The 19350-nt window shown below is 44.9% G+C and overlaps 1 protein-coding gene across 3 annotated transcripts in view; it reads left to right on the top strand.

The window, feature by feature from the left end:
• The window catches only part of LOC142775835 (uncharacterized), a 66537-nt gene extending 47448 nt beyond the window's left edge, over positions 1–19089 (top strand). For all 3 annotated transcript variants that reach the window (XM_075878045.1, XM_075878047.1, XM_075878046.1), the window contains one exon: positions 18802–19089. In XM_075878045.1, coding sequence (XP_075734160.1) covers positions 18802–18983 — 182 coding nt within the window. In that variant the 3' untranslated portion in view covers positions 18984–19089. The remainder of the gene's footprint in view (positions 1–18801) is intronic.
• The last annotated feature ends 261 nt before the right edge of the window (positions 19090–19350 follow it).

Below are 19350 nucleotides of genomic sequence, written 5' to 3'. Positions count from 1 at the left end.
ATGTGTCTTCTGGTCACATGACAGTACACGTGAATTGATGTATTTGTGTAAGACGTACATGCTACATGTACACTGTCGTTATTTATGGAAGGGAACATGCGATCGTGTGACCTGGTCTCTACAACAGCTGCCTACAGCATTTTGCAGCGCTTGTCCAGCGGCCATAACTCGTTTTCTTAGCCAATAGATGACGCCAAATGCCAACGCTTTTTTTTTTGCTGTAAGTTGACGATGGTCTTTTAGGCAGCCGCCGCAGAGTGCAGGCCACACGCTCACGTGTTCCCTTTAATAATAGAGGACAGTGTACATGTCATCAATGAGATGTTGGCTTCTGTGTACAGCAGAGCTCAGGGCACTTGGAGTGGTGGCATTCATTTCCTTTGAGGGATTAAGAGCCTCATATATATATATATATATATATATATATATATAATGTCAAAGTCTGGTCCATAAGGCGAAACGTTAGTGAAAATATACAGTGCCAAACCAACTAAAGTCTTTATTCCCTATTATTTATTCTATCGGGGTTGTTACAAAGCAGTAACGAAGTCCTTGGGCCGGCTGCCCCCAAGCGTGCCTTCCCGTCATCTCGGACATTCTTTTGTGGGGTGCGGGTTGTCACCTGCACCAGCTGTCTTTGTCTCGGCTGTGCCCTTCGCCTGCGGGGCAGTGGCTACGGGCTGGCCCCTCTGGAATGTGCGGAAGGCCGGTTGTGTGCTACAGGAGCGACTGCCGTGAATTCCTCCTGCGTGGTCGCTTCCGAGTCCCCGCGCGTGTGCCACGTGCATCTGCCACGTGTGTGAAGGGATACTTGTGTTGTGCTCTCCATGAGTGGTTGGTTCCCCGAAGAGACATTCCGCCCTTATCTTCGTAACTGCACGGCGAGGCAGGGGAGCAGCCCGCCAGAAGGAAACAGGAGAAAGTTGCGAGAAGTGTCGTCGTTCGGATGTTACTGCCCGACATGTTGCAAATAAACGTCTTGTTAAGTTTTCCTCTACGCTGGTCCCTCTGCCTCAGCTTTCTGGAGTTCTGAACGTCCCCGTGGCCTGTGGAATGACGACCACCACCCAGCTCCACGCTACCTACTGGTTCCGCTGTGGTCACCGACACGGCTCGTAACAACTGGATGGCAGCGACGGGATTCTGCTCACGCCAAGTCGCAACAAGCTCGGGCCAGCATCGGGATCCTCTCCGCCGAGATCATGGCTGCAGGGTGTGGTGAGTGCTTGACTTTTCTTCACTGAGATTTTACCAGGCTTTATCTAGAGTTTTGTAGGAAAGGTGGTAAACTTGGATAACTACTCTACCTTGACCTGTGCATGGGAACGTAGCGTCCTAGTAGTGGTGAAGTTAGCAGCACTTGCAGGAACCATCAATCTGAAGGCACTGAAAAAACCGCTTTTGCTAGAGTTAGCTAAAAGTTTGGGTTTAGATGTTCGTGAACAAAAGAGAAAGCCAGAGATTATCGAGGCTATTGAGAACCTTAACGCAGACGAGGACGAGCTCTCAGAGTGTCTAAGCTGATGGACGAACTTGAAAGGCGCAAAGCTGAAGAGAAAAATGAGAGGCTCATACACGAAGCAGCAGAAAGGGATCTGGAGATGAAGCGCCTTGAAGTCGAGCTGCTCAAGGCTCGAGGTAGTAGTGAAGGTAGCGAAGCGTCTAGCGGAGTAGATTGGAAGTCGTTCAGGATGAAAGACCTCATGCAACCTTACCGCTCCGTAGAGGACATGGGTCTGTTCTTGGTAAATTTCGAGCGCACATGCGAGAAGGCGGGTGTTACCAAAACAATGTGGCCGCAGTGCTTGCTTACCCTACTACCCTGTGAGGCTGCCAAAGTAATTGCCCGCTTGACAAAAGAGGAAGCAAATGATTACGATCAAGTTAAGTCGAGCCTGCTAAAGAAATATAGGTTGTCAGCAGAAGCATTCAGGCAGAAGTTCCGGAACGCTGTAAAGCAAAAAGACGAGTCGTATGCATACTTCGCATACAAGTTAATGTCTAATATGAGGGAGTGGTTCAGAGAGGCTAAGGCGTTCGAGCATAAAGAGAAAATCATGGAGTGCTTCGGACTCGAGCAGTTTTACTGTCATTTGCCCCAAGACATTAGGCTCTGGGTGCAAGACAGGGAAGAGATAACCAGTGTGTCGAGGGCCGCGGAGCTAGCGGAGGATTTCATTTCGTGCCGCGCGCTTGATAGAAGTGAAATCTCCCAGCGGGAGGGCCAGATCAAAAAGGCAACTGGGTGGAGGGGACATTCAGTCCAAGAGAATGGAGAGCGCAACACTGATCCCGAAAAGCAACGGGAGGTAAGTAATGAGACCATGGTTGAGGAAAAGCACCAAAACAGTGCGTTTGAAAAGAGGCGACCACTTGTGTGCTATAAATGCCACAAGCCAGGTCACATTGCGGCCATCTGCAAGAGTCCAAAAGTTGTTTGCCTCTCAGTCGACAGCGAGGGTGAAAACATGCGACTGCTGGAGCCATATATCAGAGAGCTGATAGTAAATGGAAAAGAGTGTCGCGTGCTGCGGGATTCGCCAGCGACAATGGACGTGGTCCATCCCTCGTATGTTGAAGCTGAACATTTCACAGGAGAGTGCGCTTGGATTAAACAAGCAGCGGAACCATCAAGCGTTTGCCTTCCGATTGCTAAGGTATGCATCGAGGGCCCCTTTGGCGCATTGCACACAGAGGCTGCAGTATCTGCTTATTTGCCAAAGCAGTATGCATACTTGTTTTCAAACAGATCCGATTGGTTGCTAGGACAGAAGAACCTAGCGTACGGGGAGGGGGTTGTGTGCGCGCTCACTCGCTCAAAGGCGCGAGAACTGGCAACTAGAGCCGCACCGCTCGATGTTTCCTCGAGAATCACCGAGAAAGCCAAAGATGGAGAGCCGGCGAACACGGTAGACACGATTATCACACCAAACACTGATCAAGTGAGTAATGAAGGCGCAGATGAAAACGAGGAAGACCCTCTTGAATCTGGAAGTGTCTGTGAGGAAATGATTACTCCTGCATCTAGTAGCCTGCAGACTTTGCTGGGAGTGGATCGATCGTCCCTGATAGCGCAGCAAAGAGCAGACCCCATTCTTCAAAATATAAGGAGTCAGAGTAACGAGGGTATTTCAAAGAAAAACGTAATGTATCAGAACAGGGCCGGGATACTTTATCGTAAGTATCTAGATCGCAGACGGGTGCAGTTTGATCAGTTAGTGGCACCGGAACGTTACCGCCGTGATCTTTCACACTTAGCTCACGGTAGCTCATGGTCGGGTCACTTGGGGGTAAAAAAAAAAAACGAAGGATCGCCTGCTGCAGGAATACTATTGGCCGGGTTGTTTCCGGGAAATAGAGAATTTTGTCAGAACCTGCGACACCTGTCAGCGTGTAGGAAAACCAGGGGATAAGGTTCGTGCCCCAAGGAAGCTCGTGTCGGTGATCACTGAGCCTTTTCGTCGACTTGTGATCGACACAGTAGGGGCTCTTCCAACAACAATCCGGTTACCGTCATGTCTTAACAATAATTTGTCCCGCGACCAAGTTTTCTGAGGCAGTGCCTTTAAAAGAACTCAGCTCGGTAGAAGTGGTAAACGCGCTGTTGTCTATTTTCTCACGCTGTGGTTTTCCCGCTGAAATACAGTCCGATCAAGGGACCGTTTTTACGAGTGCACTGACTACAACTTTCTTAGAGAAATGTGGAATCCGATTAATCCAGAGCTCGGTGTATCACCCCCAGTCAAACCCAGTAGAAAAGTTACACCCAGTAATTAAACGCGTCCTTCGAGCGCTCTGCTTCGAGCGCTCTGCTTCGAGCGCAAAGTCGACTGGGATGTGTGCTTGCCAGCAACCATGTTTGCGCACAGGACCACACCTCAAGAAGCCACTGGATTTACCCCGGCAGAATTGGTCTACGGTCGCCCTCTGCGATTCCCACTCCGTATTCTTCGGGAGTCATGGGAAGGTCGAGGGGAGGACCCTACGGTGGTTGAATATGTGCTAACTCTGCTAGAGAGGTTGCATAGAGCACAGGAGCTGGCAGGGGATGAGACGAGCAAGGCACAGGTTCGGGCCAAACGTTACTATGACAGGTCGGCAAGATCACGCTGGTTTGAAGCTGGAGATGAAGCAATGCGGCTGAAACCTTTATCAAAGAATAAGCTAGATGTCCGATGGGAAGGTCCGGCGGAAGTCGTTCAAAGGCTGTTTGACACAAACTACCTGGTAAGGATGCCAGGTAGACGTAAGACGCAGCAGATCTAGCACAGCAATCTGCTCAAACCGTATCGAGAGAGAGAGGTTGTCGTAAACATGGCGGTAAACGTGCCTGAAGAGCCACCACTAGATTTCCCCTGTTCGGGAGCAGAAAGAAAGGAGGATAACGCTGGTCAAACGCTCAAGGCCATGGTTGAAGTAGTTGAGCTCACAGCTAACAAGAAGCGTGACCTAGAAAGCCTCCTGATAGAATATGAGGAAATGTTCTCGGAGAAACCGGGCCGAACAAATTTGGTAGTGCATGACATAGAGCTTACGGCCACTCAGCCCGTGCGGTCAAAGGCGTATCGAGTGTTGCCACGTCAGCGTGCCATCATTGAGGCCGAGATTAAAAGAAGCTCGAGCTTGATGTGATTGAAGCTTGTGAAAGCGATTATACCTCTCCGCTTATATTAGTGGAGGTTCCTGAGAAAGATCCGCGACCATGCGTTGATTACCGGAGGTGAAATCTCATAACGAAGGATCAGATCTACCCCATACCAAATATAGAGGAAAGAAGTGAGGCAGTAAGCAGTGCTAAGTACATCTCTACCTTCGACCTCGTTCGGGGTTATTGGCAGGTGCCCCTGATCGAAAGGGCCAGCAGATATGCGGCGTTTATTTCTCCCATGGAAACATACTGCCCTAAGGTGTTGAGCTTCGGCTTAAAGAATGCCCCCTACTGTTTCTCGGCTCTCGTGGACAAGGTATTGCGGGGTTTAGAGGGGTTTGCCTTGCCTTATCTGTATGATGTAGCAGTATTTTTAGGTTCATGGTCAGAACATCTCACCCACTTGCGAGCAGTGCTTCAACGTTTCCGCGAAGCAGGTCTGACCGTGAAGGCTCGGAAGTACCAACTTGGCCGAGCAGAGATTACTTACCTGGGTCACATAGTGAGGCAAGGCCACCGCAGACCTTCCGATGTCAAAGTGGCGGCAGTTAATAATTTTCCGCAGCCCCGGATAAAGACAGATGTGCGGTCGTTCCTAGGATTGGCAGGGTACTACCAGCATTACATTCCCCGTTATTCAGAGCTTGCCAGCCCGCTTACTGACGCTCTTAGAAAAACCGAACCTCCGATTCTGGAGTGGGATGAAAAGAAAGCGAGGGCATTCTTAGCATTGGAAAATGCGCTCATGAGCCAACCTGCAGTTCAAGCCCCCGACTACGCTAGACCCTTCGTGGTTCAGTGCGATGCAAGTGATCGTGGCATGGGCGTCGTATTGTGTCAGAGAAACGACGCAGGAGAGGAACATCCCGTGCTATATGCAAGCCGCAAACTAACTGTAAGGGAGGAGGCGTATAGCGCTTCAGAGAAAGAATGCGTCTGTGTTGTATGGGCGGTTCAGAAGCTCACATGCTATCTCGCGGGATCAGAGTTTATTATCGAGGCAGACCACTGTCCCCTCACGTGGTTGCAAATGATGTCGCCTATGAACGGCTGGCTACTTCGCTGGAGCTTGCTATTGCAACAATACTCTTTCGAAATTTCTTACAAGAGAGGCAAATTGAAAAGCAACGCTGACGGCTTAAGTCGTTTTTAGGGATCTTGATGACGTCAGGTAATCTGGCTTGGCTATTTAGGTTCCATTTTTTTTGTGTGACAGGTTTAAAATTGCTTTTTTTGTACTTGTGCTTTATCACGACACGTGTTTGTGAATTTGAGCAGCCTATTTCAGGTTGGGTTGTTGGAATTGCTGCTGCTATTGTAATGAAGAACAGGTCGTTTTGGATGAAGTAAAAGCCTGGTGGGTCTCAGGAAGAGAGTATGGGCGCTTGCCTGCCTGGTGTTTGTGTTTCTCGCGTCGTAGACACAGGTGCTGTCTTTCGAGAAGGAATGTTGGCCAGCAGAGCGGGAGCCTTTCTCCCATTTTGGACGACGCTACCAGAGGCTCCAGATCACCGGGGGTGGCAGAGGAATGCAGCAGAGCCGCATCGAGGTGTCCACGGCTTCAGCACACCAGCATTCTCTTCATCGACCTCTCCCCACAAAGGTGGATGACCTTTGTACGTCGAGGTCTCGGCGGGCCGCCGGGGAAGCTGTTACAAAGCAGTAACGAAGTCCTTAGGCCGGCTGCCCCCAAGCGTGCCTTCCCGTCATCTCCGACATTCTTTTGTGGGGTGCGGGTTGTCACCTGCACCGGCTGTCTTTGTCTCGGCTGTGCGCTTCGCCTGCAGGGCAGTGGCTACGGGCTGGCCCCTCTGGAATGTGCGGAAGGCCGGTTGTGTGCTACAGGAGTGACTGCCGTGAATTCCTCCTGCGTGGTCGCTTCCGAGTCCCCGCGTGTGTGCCACGTGCATCTGCCACGTGTGTGAAGGGATACTTGTGTTGTGCTCTCCATGAGTGGTTGGTTGCTCGAAGAGACATTCCGCCCTTATCTTCGGAACTGCACGGCGAGGCAGGTGAGCAGCCCGCCAGAAGGAAACAGGAGAGAGTCGCGAGAAGTGTCGTCGTTCGGACGTTACTGTCCGACATGTTGCAAATAAACGTCTTGTTAAGTTTTCCTCTACGCCAGTTCCTCTGCCTCCGCTTCCTGGAGTTGTGAACGTCCCCGTGGCCTGCGGCATGACGACCACCACCCAGCTCCACGCTACCTACTGGGTGGGCTGTGGCCACCGACGCTGCTCGTAACAGGGTCCGCGTGATTTTTTCCCACTACTCCATATATATATATATATATATATATATATATATATATATATATATATATATATATATATATAGGTACCAAGACTTCGATAACTTTGCATGTAATCTCTGCCTCCGTGACTACTTTCATGATCGGAAGGACTGTACGGATGAGAATAGATTGATTGGTGGTGACAAATCATGGTGTCCAGGTGAGCAGAGGGACAAACACCTCGATATGTATATATCAGCAGTTCAAATAGATATCATCAAAGCGTATGAAAAAAATCGGCCATCTTGAAACAACCTATTAAAGTCAGAACAAAGGCACTCGATGAACTACAAAAAAACGCTGAAATTACCATCAAACCTGCTGATAAAGTGGGCTGCGTAATAATTCTAAACACGTCGGACTACTTAAAGAAAGAGGAACGACAACTATCAGACACAAACTTCTACAAAGAACTTCCAACGAACTCGACTTCTGAATTGGAAAGTGAGATAAAATGAACCTTAAGTAATCTCTGCCAGGACGAGAAAATTACCGTCAAATTGTTAAAAGCAATGTTACCGGCCCATTCTGTTCCCGGTCGATTTTATTTGCTTCCCATAATACACAAGGCAGGCAATCCGGGACGTCCGATAGTATCCAGTAACAGCACATCAACAGAAAATATATCAGAATTCATCAATTCCTTAATAAAAAACATCCCCCCGAATTTTCCCTATTACCTAAAGGACACAAACCACTTCATCTGCGAAACTTCAAGTCTCATCATCCCAGGCAGTAGTTTTCTGGTGAACATGGACATCTGCTCAATGTACACCAACATACCCCACCATGATGGAATAACGGCTATGGTTTCTGAATATGTAAAATCTGACTCATCAAGCGGTGTAAGTGGCGAGGTGCTGTTTACACTTGTTGAACTTGTACTAAATTATAACCATTTTGAGTTCAGTGGCAAGCACTTTCTTCAGGTTAGTGGCACCGCAGTGGGCACAAAAATGGCCCCAAACTTTGCGAGCACCTTCATGGCTTTACTTGAAAACCCATTCATTGAGGGACACACCTTGAAACCTTTATACTACAGAAGATACTTAGACGATATTTTTATGATATGGAACCAGGATGAGGGAAGTCTTTTCTGCTTCATAGAGAATTTTAATAAGTTCCACCCATCAGTTAAATTCACGCACAAAATTTCCAAAACTAGCATTATCTTCTAGGACGTCACTGTCATGGTAAAAAAAAAAATGACTGCTTGCCCCGCCGCGGTGGTCTAGTGGCTAAGGTGCTCGGCTGCTGACCCGTGTGTTGCGGGTTCGATTCCCGGCTGCTGCGGCTACATTTTTGATGGAGGCGGAAATGTTGTAGACCCGTGTGCTCAGATTTGGGGGCACGTTGAAGAACCCCAGGTGGTCGAAATTTCCGGAGCCCTCCACTACGGCGTCTCTCATAATCATATGTTGGTTTTGGGACGATAAACCCCACAAATCAATCAAAAAATTACTGCTTGTCAACAAACCTTTACAAAAAAGTTTACAGACTGTCAAATGTACATACATTTCAACAGCAGCCATCCAAAGCATTGCAAAATGGGTATTCCATATTCTCAGGCCTACTGGTACCGAAGAACATGCACTGATATGCAGGAATTTGACAGACACGCAGGACACCTAAAGCATTCCTTATTGAAACAAAATTATCCCGAAGACATTATTGACGAAGCCATACTACGTGCTCACAATGTGAACCGGAATGATATAATTAAGGGGCCAAACAGAGTATCTAAGAGTATCTAAAACGACTTCCCAAACGAATCTTGTACTAACTTATTCCTCATCAGTGCCACGAATCAACAACTTATTTTCTCGCCATTTCAACATAATCTGGCAAAGCAAATGACTAACTTCAATTTTTGCGGAGCCACCTCACGTGGTGTACTGCTGGGATAAAAACCTGAAGGACATTCTTGTCAGAGCAAAAACAAACCCCTCCAAAATTCAATCAGGGTGTCATTCCTGCGGAAAATCTCGCTGCAAGGTATGCCCATAGATGGTCACAACACGTGAATCAAAAGCAAACTTCTCGGATTTCAAATTCTGCATAACTGAAAGCCTTGATTGTGACTCCAGTAACGTAATACATTGCAACATCTGCGGACAAGAATATATCGGCCAAACAGACACACCATTTCGCCTACGGTTCAATAACCACCGGTACCACACCACTTCACTGCCGAAGCTACCTTTACCCAGACATCTGTGACTGCCAAACCACAGTTTTGAAAATATCAGTGTAACTCTCGTACACTCCGGTTTCTCAAACAGGTGCGAGCGCGAACAGCATGAGGCACATTTTATTATCAAATTTAGAACATTAGTAACCGGCATCAACAAGGACCTCGGAACTCTTTCCTGCCTCCGAGAAGTAAGCCAGGAGAAAATTGGTGACAAAGATTCACAGCTGGAGACCACGCTTGTTTTTCTGACTGACTTGTACGTGTACACTGTCCTTTCTTGTTGTTCTTTTTTTCTTTTTATATATATATTTTTTCCTCACGTGTACATACAAAGTGTTTACGCTCGCCTACCACTTGACGGCCATTGAGGGGAAATGGGCGAAGATGAAAGGTAAAGAGCCGACCGACCCATTAATGGAGAAATTCTTTCCTTATGCGCGCCGTCGTGGGCCGCTTCCACCACCGTGGCGACAATCTTGGATGGCCCGACACACATCGAGAACTGACCAGTGCAGGATGAGAACCAGATGTTGACTTACACCGACATTTGGATGTGCACAGTCTAGTTATGTGCTCAGCGTTCACAGTGTTTTGTTTCTTTTTTTTTTGTTTGTTTCTTTAGTTCTCTCTCACTCTCGCAAACATCGTTCAAGGCGAGAGGGCCGCGGCAGCAACGAAGTTTGAACGTCTATGTTAGTATAACTCATCCCCTGGCGAAGGGAGGACCCCTCCCGAAACTGTTGGGAAATATATTTATCCTTGTTGACAGCGCTCCCGTTCTGCCATATCCCATACCTTCACGAAGACTAACTGGCCCATTAAATTATTACTCTCAGTATATATATATATATATACGCACGCACACAGAGTCCACTCATTAAGGAGAGGTGCTCCTTGGAAAACTTTTTCTTCGGATATTTGTGACAGCTCAATGAAACTTTCGTAAGTTATAGAGTTCGAGGTCCTCTTTTCAAGTCTGCCTTTATTTTTTTATAGCTCATTTCGTTAATTTTCTGCAGACCATGATGCAATTGTAAAAAAAATTAGGAGACCCTAACACTTCGCCTTTACATGTTGAACATGATAGCAATATCCTATTCTTAGGGTGTTCTTCAAATGTTTAGTGCTTTAAACCTTCTCGAAGTTTCTATGCACCCACTATGTGCTCTTAAGAAAATAGGCGCAGTAGCAAGCGTGTCTTTTGTTGTGGGTGACGGGTTTTAAATCGTAAAGCCATTATGATAATCATGTTTTGACACCTGCTGGCAATGAGAGCTTCTAGCATGCATTATTACTGCAATATTATCTCAGTAAAGTTGAAAATGCATCGTAGTTACCCTTTAACCACGACGAATGGGTTACAAAAGCCGTGCCATTAGGTTCGATGAACCTTTGCGCAAGCATGGTTCAGCTTAGCCTCTTGAGGGAGAGGGGAAAGGGGACACAGAAAGGAAAGGCCATGTTGCAATGTGAAACATGTATACATGACACGTGTGTTTATAAAGCATGAAAGCTAGTTTCACTGAATTTCTAAGCAGAGGGAGTTCTTTTCACTGTATTCACAAGCAGAAGCGTGGCCATGTTAAGAAAGGCCACACTATTTGGCCACGCTTTGATGAAAATATTGGCCAGATGACTCCACACAATTATGAGAAAACTGGTTAGGTTCCACCATACTTGTGGTATAAAGAGAAGAAAAGTAATCAACATAAACATAGCACGATCATTCCTAGAAAGTTGTGACGCTATGCATGTTATTGTTGCCATGGTTCAAATTGACCTCGAAAAGGCATTTTACCGCATGCCACATGACTTGCTCCTTTCATTACTTGAGCAGATAAACATAGGGATGGAGTGCGAATGGCTTACGCAGGATGCAAGACGAGATTGGTAATAAACAAAACTGTGGGTGAGCGCATACCTGTGCTGCGATTAGTGAGACAGGTGTGCCCGCTATCGCGCCTGCTTTTTGCTTGAATATTTCTGTTTAAGTGTAATTAATAACAGCGTGAAATGCGGCTTTAAATTGCATCAAGCTGAGGTTAGCCTCCTTACTTACGCAGATGACATTGCAGTTTTCTGTACAAATTATGAGAGTATATTCCATACTGTGAATGTCTTGAAAACTTTTTTCCAGGTGAGTGGTAGTGCCGTCAACTGGGATAAGTGCCTTGGTTTCTGGCATGGGGAATGAGATGTCAGACAAAGAGTATTTCTAAACATTAAATGGTAGGAAACACCAGTGAAGTATTCAGGAGTACTGCAGGAGTTCTACCGTTATAGTAAACCATATTGGAAAAAATAAACACAAGTGTTGCGCAATGATGTAGAAAACTGAAAAGGTTTGGGTATTTGAATATTCGCATGGACCACAGCGTCCAACTCATTTCTAGTGAGCAAGCTGTGGTACGTAATGCTGTATTTGCACTGCAGTAGAATAATAAGCGAAACATAGAGTATTTGCAGTTTTCATTTGAAGCTCTGTCTAGGGTAGATCGGGCCGTATAAATCTCTTGAGAAAAGTTTGAGATGGTAAGCTTGGATTAGTTCATTTGTACATAAGACAACTTGTCAACCGTTTCCTTTTTCTGTGTGATGTAGATGACCCTTTTTTGAGAACTGTTATACTTCTGAGGTTGTCTAGAGTGCTGCCGGGACTTCTCGTGCCGTCAGCAAATGTGAAAGAACCAGTACAGGGGTATCTAAAGGAAAGGGAGTTGTTTCGTTCTTCCACTTTCTATCAGTGAGATTTTTTCTATCAGTGAGATTTTCAGTAGAGTATCTGATTGAAGTATCCCGTAAAAAAATTGTATGAAGACCTCGTCGATGTTTCACTGCCTGTACCATTGTACCGTCAGCTATACTGTGCAGGCCCAGGACTGGATGTTCTTAAACATGTTAAAAGAATGCTTGTAGCGCCAGGGGTCAAAACGTTTTTCTTTAAATTAATTACTGGTACCTTACCACTTAAAACGTGGTTAGTGGATAGAGATTATTCGTGCCATTGAGCACACATTACCACTTATGTAGTAAACCAGAAACAATTGAACATATGTTAATAGATTGCTGGAGCGGGGTTTTTTGTTGAGAAATATTGCAGAGAACTTTGAAAAAACAATTACCATTAAGTCCACATGGCATCCATTTTCTTTTTGTTAAAAATGAGGTCGGTGTACCTTATGATTTAATCATGCCTCGGGGCCTGCACTTTATATGGCAAACTCGATGTGTCTTTGAAAATGCAGATTTCGCAGTGCGAGCTGCGCGACATTATTTTTGCAGATCAGTGTGCATTTTCTTGAATTGCTTAAAGGGCAAGATAATGTACCAGAATGAATTGTGTTCATTGAACCATTGTTACAAATTCCATAGTATTTATCAATAGTCAGGGAAGAGCTGACTGTTCTTCATTGAATTTTGTGGGTGTGTTTTGTGATACACTTGTATTTTGTCAAATATCTGAACTGTCAACAGCATTGATATGCTAGGCAATAAAATAAAAAAATACCCGGCGTGGCTCAGTGGTAGGATACGAGGCTGGCATGCAGCTGGCCTGGGTTGAAACCCCGTGTCCTTAGTGGTTTTTACTTGCCGAGTTTTTTTTTTTTTATTTCATGCGCTTGTAGTTACGGACGGCGGCGGACAGTTACAGCACCATGCGTGACCTGTGTTCTGGCCTCACAGCTTTCTCTGTAAAAAAATAATTGATTGAGGAATCAGTGTAGTTATTTACAGTTTATTTTGGGTTCAACATGGTCATGGGCAAGTGCTAATACGTGTGAATGAACTCGGAGAAGAATGTTAGGCCTGAATTCCTGCGAAATTTCAAAAGCAAGCAACAATGCAGAGCGAAGTGCAGCGTGCGCGAAAATCGGGTAATTTTGCACTTTCATGAGGTACCGTAAGTGCTTCAATTATATTTTTTGATGGCTTCCAGTTGACTCTCAGCTTTGATTAATTAATATATTAAGGAGAAGGCTTGGAGCAATGCAAAACACAACAAAATCAAAATCTACTTTTTCCGAAAAAAATCGTGGTTTTTCGACCCGCATCTCCCCTTAATTCAAACTCAAACATACCCCTGGATTTTCCTTTAATTATCAGATGTTCTCATATATATGACATTTGACAAAATGACACCCCACATTATGATTAGGCATTGATATTTTATTCACGTTTTAAACTTTTTAAGCATTTTTAGGCCACAACTGTACAATGTATACAGAGCAGAGGCTTAAGGTCAACGATCTCATTCATTGGCTGACCGGTTTTTTTTAAGACCGGAACGACTGACTAGTCCTTTTAAAGAAATGTTAAATGGTCAACTACTACTTTGCTACATGCGCCTTCAACGTAAAGTTATCTATGCTGACAACTTATCTCAACATTGGAGTGAAGTCTACATGGAGGCGGGGCTTCCGCACGTTCGTGTTGCTCCGCAAGTAGTATGGCAGCTTGCACCTGATTTCAGTTTCGCTCACTCGATGCATCATTAATTAGTGCATTCAGAAAATTTATTCATAAAAATGTGAAATAGAGAAACATTTTGATTGCTCAGTGCGCATTTTATTGTCATACTGCAAGCATATATTTTTATTGGAAAATTAAACAAGGTGTTCGCAGCCGCACACTGACCTACTAAGTCTGACCCATTATGTTATAGCATGTTTATTTTGAAAAATGGATGTGCTTTGAAAAGGTATAGTGCTGTCTAAGAAATGCAAAGAAAAGGAACACAAAGTGACCAGTAACTGTATTTTTCCAATGACATCCCACAGCTGCAATGTTTAAGTCTTGTAATAAATAAAGCAGCATTTCTGTAGGCTAAGAAATTAGAAATTTATGAGTAGCAGAATGCATTTCTGTTCTGTAGCTTCCACAGTGCTGTCAAGAAAGGTTGTGTTTATTTTTCAAATTAACTGTTATGATTGTACAAGCACGCAACTTTTCGATTAGTTGTGGGAAAGCCGCACATATTTTTCGGTGTGGACATGCAAAAAGTACGAATTAACCGAATGATGGAGTTTTGAACTTAGTGGTGTTTAAATACAATAGCGGGTCAAGCAAAAGTATAAATTTAGCTTGAATTAACCGAAAGTATGAGTTATCAGAGTTTAAATAATCACAAGTCTACTGTATATAGATTCGTATTTAGTTTTCGCGTTAGATGAAAGCTGAAACAGCATTGTCACAAGAAAGATGTTTGGTCAGAATTTGTTGATTGTCTGTATTATGCACATAGTTTGCTCTATATTCCTCTACGTAGAGTTCAACATCTATGCGCAGCAATACCCACATTCACTCTTGTACGTGGATATTATATTGGGTCGTGTCTACTTTAGTTGTAAAAGAGGCTGCCATCATACAGTCATTAGAGTGCTTGGCTGCTGACACATAACACCCACATTAGTTCGATACTGTCTACGATGGTCGCATTTCAGTGGAGGCACAAGTCTAGCAAGCGGCATACTATGCAATCCCAGCACATGTTGAAGAACCCCACGCAGGGAAAATAAATAATGTGAAGCCCTCCACAAAGGCATGCCTTATAATCATATTGTGGCTATGGCCCGTAAAATTATGCAAAATATATTATTACTTGTAAAAGAGAGCCTGTGCTATAACACCTAAGTTCTGTTTTCATTTTCACTAGCTACTTTGAATCAAACTTAATGAATTGGTATACTTGCACACTTGGAAAAGTTTGTTGTCGATAAGTTGTGCTTGCTTAGCTATGACCCAAGCAACAATTGGTCCTTGGCAAGAGGTGGGCGAGAGGTCTGTGACTGACTGCGAAGTGCTTGGCCCGACCTTGGCAACCAACGTAAGGTCGGTCTTGGGGATTGACATTGGCTTTACGCCGGCCGACGTCGGAACACAACGTAGGCCCGACCGCGTTGGCCGACGAGCCAGAGTGCGAGCCACACGCGGCTTGACCATGGCCCGACCTTGCATAAGCATCGATTTACCAATGGCTGTAGGTCGGCTGCCAATGTTCCTTGCTCTGCTTTTTTTTTTATTTTGTGCACATTTTTTTTATTGTGACAAAGACTTGCCTTTAAGGCATAATATTTTTGTTAAATGTGTCCTGTTAGGCCGGTGTTCTGTATGAAGTGAAGTAGTGTCTTGTGGAATCTTGTTTTCATGTATCCAGCGTTTGTAACTGGCTGTGTCGCTGTAGTGAAGGCCAACTTGAGCGAGGTGATGGGAGCGTTCTGGCTGCAACCCTTTACATGTCCATAAAAGGTGGTATGTATCTGCTTGCATTGCTGGAGTGGGACACTACAGACACGTATCATCAACTCCTAAATGTGACCAGTTCCATGATGATATAACGGCCGGTGTAAGGGCCACCCCTGCCCGAAGCCTCCTAAGCACAACTTCCTCCGCCCTAGTAAGGCGAGGTGAAAGAGAGCAGACACGCGGTGGAATAAGGGCATGTGTATCCTGCTGGAGCACATTTTTACAGGTATGGAGTAAGTTTAGAGGCTGAGGTGGAAAGAGAATGGCTAGAAGGTCTATGTCTGCAGGGCAGTGCGCCTGCTGGTCAGCAGCAATGTTGTGTGGGTTTGCAGCATGGCCTTGAATCCAATGTACTTTTACGCAAGTAGCCATATTATGGTTCAGCTTATGAATTGCCTCGCAGATCTCCATCGCCTTGTGTACTTTCTTGAGCTCCTTAATAGCTCCTAAGGAATCAGTGTATATGTCAGTCTGCTTGATTGTGCGCAGCTTAGAGGTAGCATCCTGGATTGCGTCGTGGATGGCTTGAAGTTCCATCACAAGAGGAGTGGCTTCCGTAGATGGATAACGCTGGTGGCCACTGCCAAATTATGCGTAGTACTCAGAAATGATGTTCTTCTTTCGTCTTGTAGGATAGAAGCATCTGTATATAGTTTGCAGGTATTAGCGCATGGGGGCCTTAATGATGGAGTGTTCGTCAATTGTAGATGATGTATCGGAACGCCGTAACTTTGTTGTTTTATTAGATGTGATAGTGGCGAATTCCCAGGGAGGCATAGACTCGGGCTGGTTGTCAATGCGAGAGCCACATTGAAAGTGAGCATGCAATGCAGCAACAACTGGCGCTAGTTGCCTTTTGATTTCACGAGCTTTCTCTTTTTGGGAAATCAGCTCTGCAATTGTGTTAAGCTGGGCGTGCTCCTGTAAAGTTGGTATGGGAGTGATGCGAGGTAACGCTGTTATTGTGCGCATAGCATCACGGTTAATAGTCTCCAACTGTGCCAACTGGTTCAAAGTTAACTGTTGAAATTGTGCCTGGTATACTGGTATAAAAGTTTTGGCTACAGAACTGTGCGGGCGAGCTGTCGAGTTACATGTGTACGAGCTCCTGCTGCTTTCGATGCAATGCGGCAAATCAGATGAAGTGTTTTTGTGGAACTCTGTCTGACTTTGCGAAGCCAGTGTACTCCACTGCCGGGCTGGTGAATATCAAGACCTAGTATGCGGACCTCCGAAGCCTCAGGAATGGTCACTGCACCTAGTGTAAATGTAAAGGGGCACTTCTTGATTTTTCTCCGTCCTGCTATGTTAGCTACCTGAACATAGCTTTATTTTTGGGCGGACATGTCTAATCCTGCATTCCGAGTGTAGCTCTGAAGAACATCGAGGGCTTTCTGAAGCTGTTGTGCTTGTCTTGAGACGCTTTTATGCACAGACCTTAAAGTGACATTGGCTCAATGCACATGTAAGATGAAATTAAAGGCCTCTAAAGTCTGCACTTGTTAGCATGTAAGTATGTAACACGCAATAAAAAAAAGACGAGCGTAAGTTTTCTCACTTTATATGTTTATTTTGCAGTTGTATAAATGCATGTCTTCATGCCACATTGTTCGCATAAAACAATTTGCAGCAGGCTTTCGCTTTATATGTTTATTTCGCAGTTGTATAAATGCATGTCTTTATGCCTCATTGTTCGCATGGAACGATTTGCAGCAGGCTTTGTGCAACCCAACTATACAGTCGATGGAGTGGTATTAGAGTTCTTTAGCAAGCTACGGAAACACGTTACAGAAAGGCAGCAACACGTAACTGGCTGACAAGTGCTCATGCGCGACTATTGTATGCGCATACGGAAAGGAACTGCGTCGTATTTCTGTAACGTGTTTCTGTAGCTTGCTAGAAACTTTTATTCCTGCTAGATCAGTTCTCTCTTTCGATCAATTTTTGTGCTCTTGGCCGTCAATGCGTATTCGGTGTGCGACGTTTTACTACCAAGATGTGAGGCTTGTATCCTTCTACTGCTGGGAAAAGCTGAAAAGAACAAACATAGTGATTAATACTTAGAGAAAGGCAGACTATTTACATGACTAGTCGCACAGTCGCATATGCGACTGCACGCACAATTGGGCAAAATAATTTTATGGGTATGTACACAAATCAGAAAAAAACTGCGCACTTACAATAATTATGTCAGTGTGTTGATATTCTGAAACGTGCTTGAAGCACCAGAGCACACAGTTTCCTCATATGTCGCTGGAAAACAGACAGTACAACAAATAAATTAAGGACAACACATCTTACCTTCAAGGCGAGCCAGGCAGATATTTTTCAGTCGTTGTTTACAGCTCATTTACGACCTAATGTTACGTGAAAAAACTTGCGTAGGACTTTAGCAATAAAGCATGCATCTTACCAGACTTTCTTTCAGCACGGCGAGACCACGTCCATCACGCTGTACACACTTCTTGCAGTCCTTGTTGCAGTGCTCTCTAATGGAAAGAAATAGCAATGTTTGTCATGCTCTTGTGATATGAACAAACGAACAAAAAGAAACACAAAAGGTGTATATCTACCCGTAAACTATCAACAACGACTGATACAGCAGCCGTTCACCTGAACCACTTTTATTCGTCAGCTAAAAGAAACTCACGGATTGACACATGAGTTGCACAGATCAGAGTGAATTTTTCCAAAAGACAAAACTGGCAATGCGTCGGGAAACATTGCCACTTATAAGTATGCATGAAATTCTCGGCCGCGGGACGCCTCTAGGAACATGGCAGAGGAAAAGCTGCTCAATGCCTGTGCATCTTATGATCTTGCATGGTAGCCCTTCAGCAACTTGTCAGCGCTCCAAGCGTTGTCTCATTTCTTATGCTGTGACCTAAAAAAAAAGTAGGAGAAGAAAAGTGGAAGGCCCGCATTTCTTTTTTCAATTCAGGTCTTCTCTCTCAGAGGCCGGCCAAGCTCTGAAAGAGACGGGACGCGTGGTGTATGCGCTCTGTCCCCAAAGCAGAACTACAGGGCCCCAACTTCTTCCGAAGGAACACACGTGCTGCTCTGTGTGTGTGGTTAGAAAACAAATACCATCGAAAAGGGTGATTGTGATTCATGTGTATTCAGCTCGAATGGTAAAGCAGTCTAGTAGACTAAATATGGGATTATGTCACATAATTTTTTTAACAATGCAAACGTCTCTCTGCTTCCATTCCTTGCGTTCAGTCTTTGATTTAGCCACTTGTGCAGCTGTCGGTTTCATACTCGATGCTATGCCATCTCTGTGACTTGCTCTGTGATCTGGACACACCTAAATGTGCAGACTTCTTCGCATGCAACTGTCCTAAAAAAGAACTATAAATGTTGCTAAACAGCAGGTTGCTGAACTCAAAATTTAAAACCATTTTGTTTTATCCTCTTTACTTCTAGGCTGGCCCCTGAAGCAATGTGGATCAGTGACTGAAGCTGGGATGCTGCCGCGTTCTGCTGTTCGGCTCAGTGTGGACAAGTACTGCAATAAGGACAGCATCCGCCTTTGTGGACTTTTTCTGAAGGCGTTTAGTACACATAATTTCTCATTCTGCTTGACCAGAAACTGTTGTGCAACATAACCTTTGCTAACATTTGAAAATGTAAAATGAATCCATGAATTGCCAGAGCAAACCTGCTCCCATGGAGACTTCATATTTACTTTGAATAAAAAAAATCGCAAATACAGTTTGTAGTGCTGGATGTTTCGCCTTCACTTAACCTAAAAAAAGCAAAGTCTGGTCTGTTAGATAATCTGCAAGCACTGTTACACCTCAGTACTGTCTGTCATCAGAGGTGAAATCAAAGTCAAACCCACCTTATAATATAAATTATAATAAATATAAACTTATAATATAAATTCCAATAAAAATGGCAATAAAACGATGTTCAGTAACAATACATGGCTATGAAAAAAAACGGCAACAGAATCTTGGACACAAGGGACTT

This window comes from Rhipicephalus microplus, chromosome X (assembly GCF_043290135.1).
Source record: "Rhipicephalus microplus isolate Deutch F79 chromosome X, USDA_Rmic, whole genome shotgun sequence".
In the NCBI taxonomy this organism is placed as follows: domain Eukaryota; kingdom Metazoa; phylum Arthropoda; class Arachnida; order Ixodida; family Ixodidae; genus Rhipicephalus; species Rhipicephalus microplus.
This window is presented reverse-complemented; position numbering and strand designations above follow the sequence as displayed.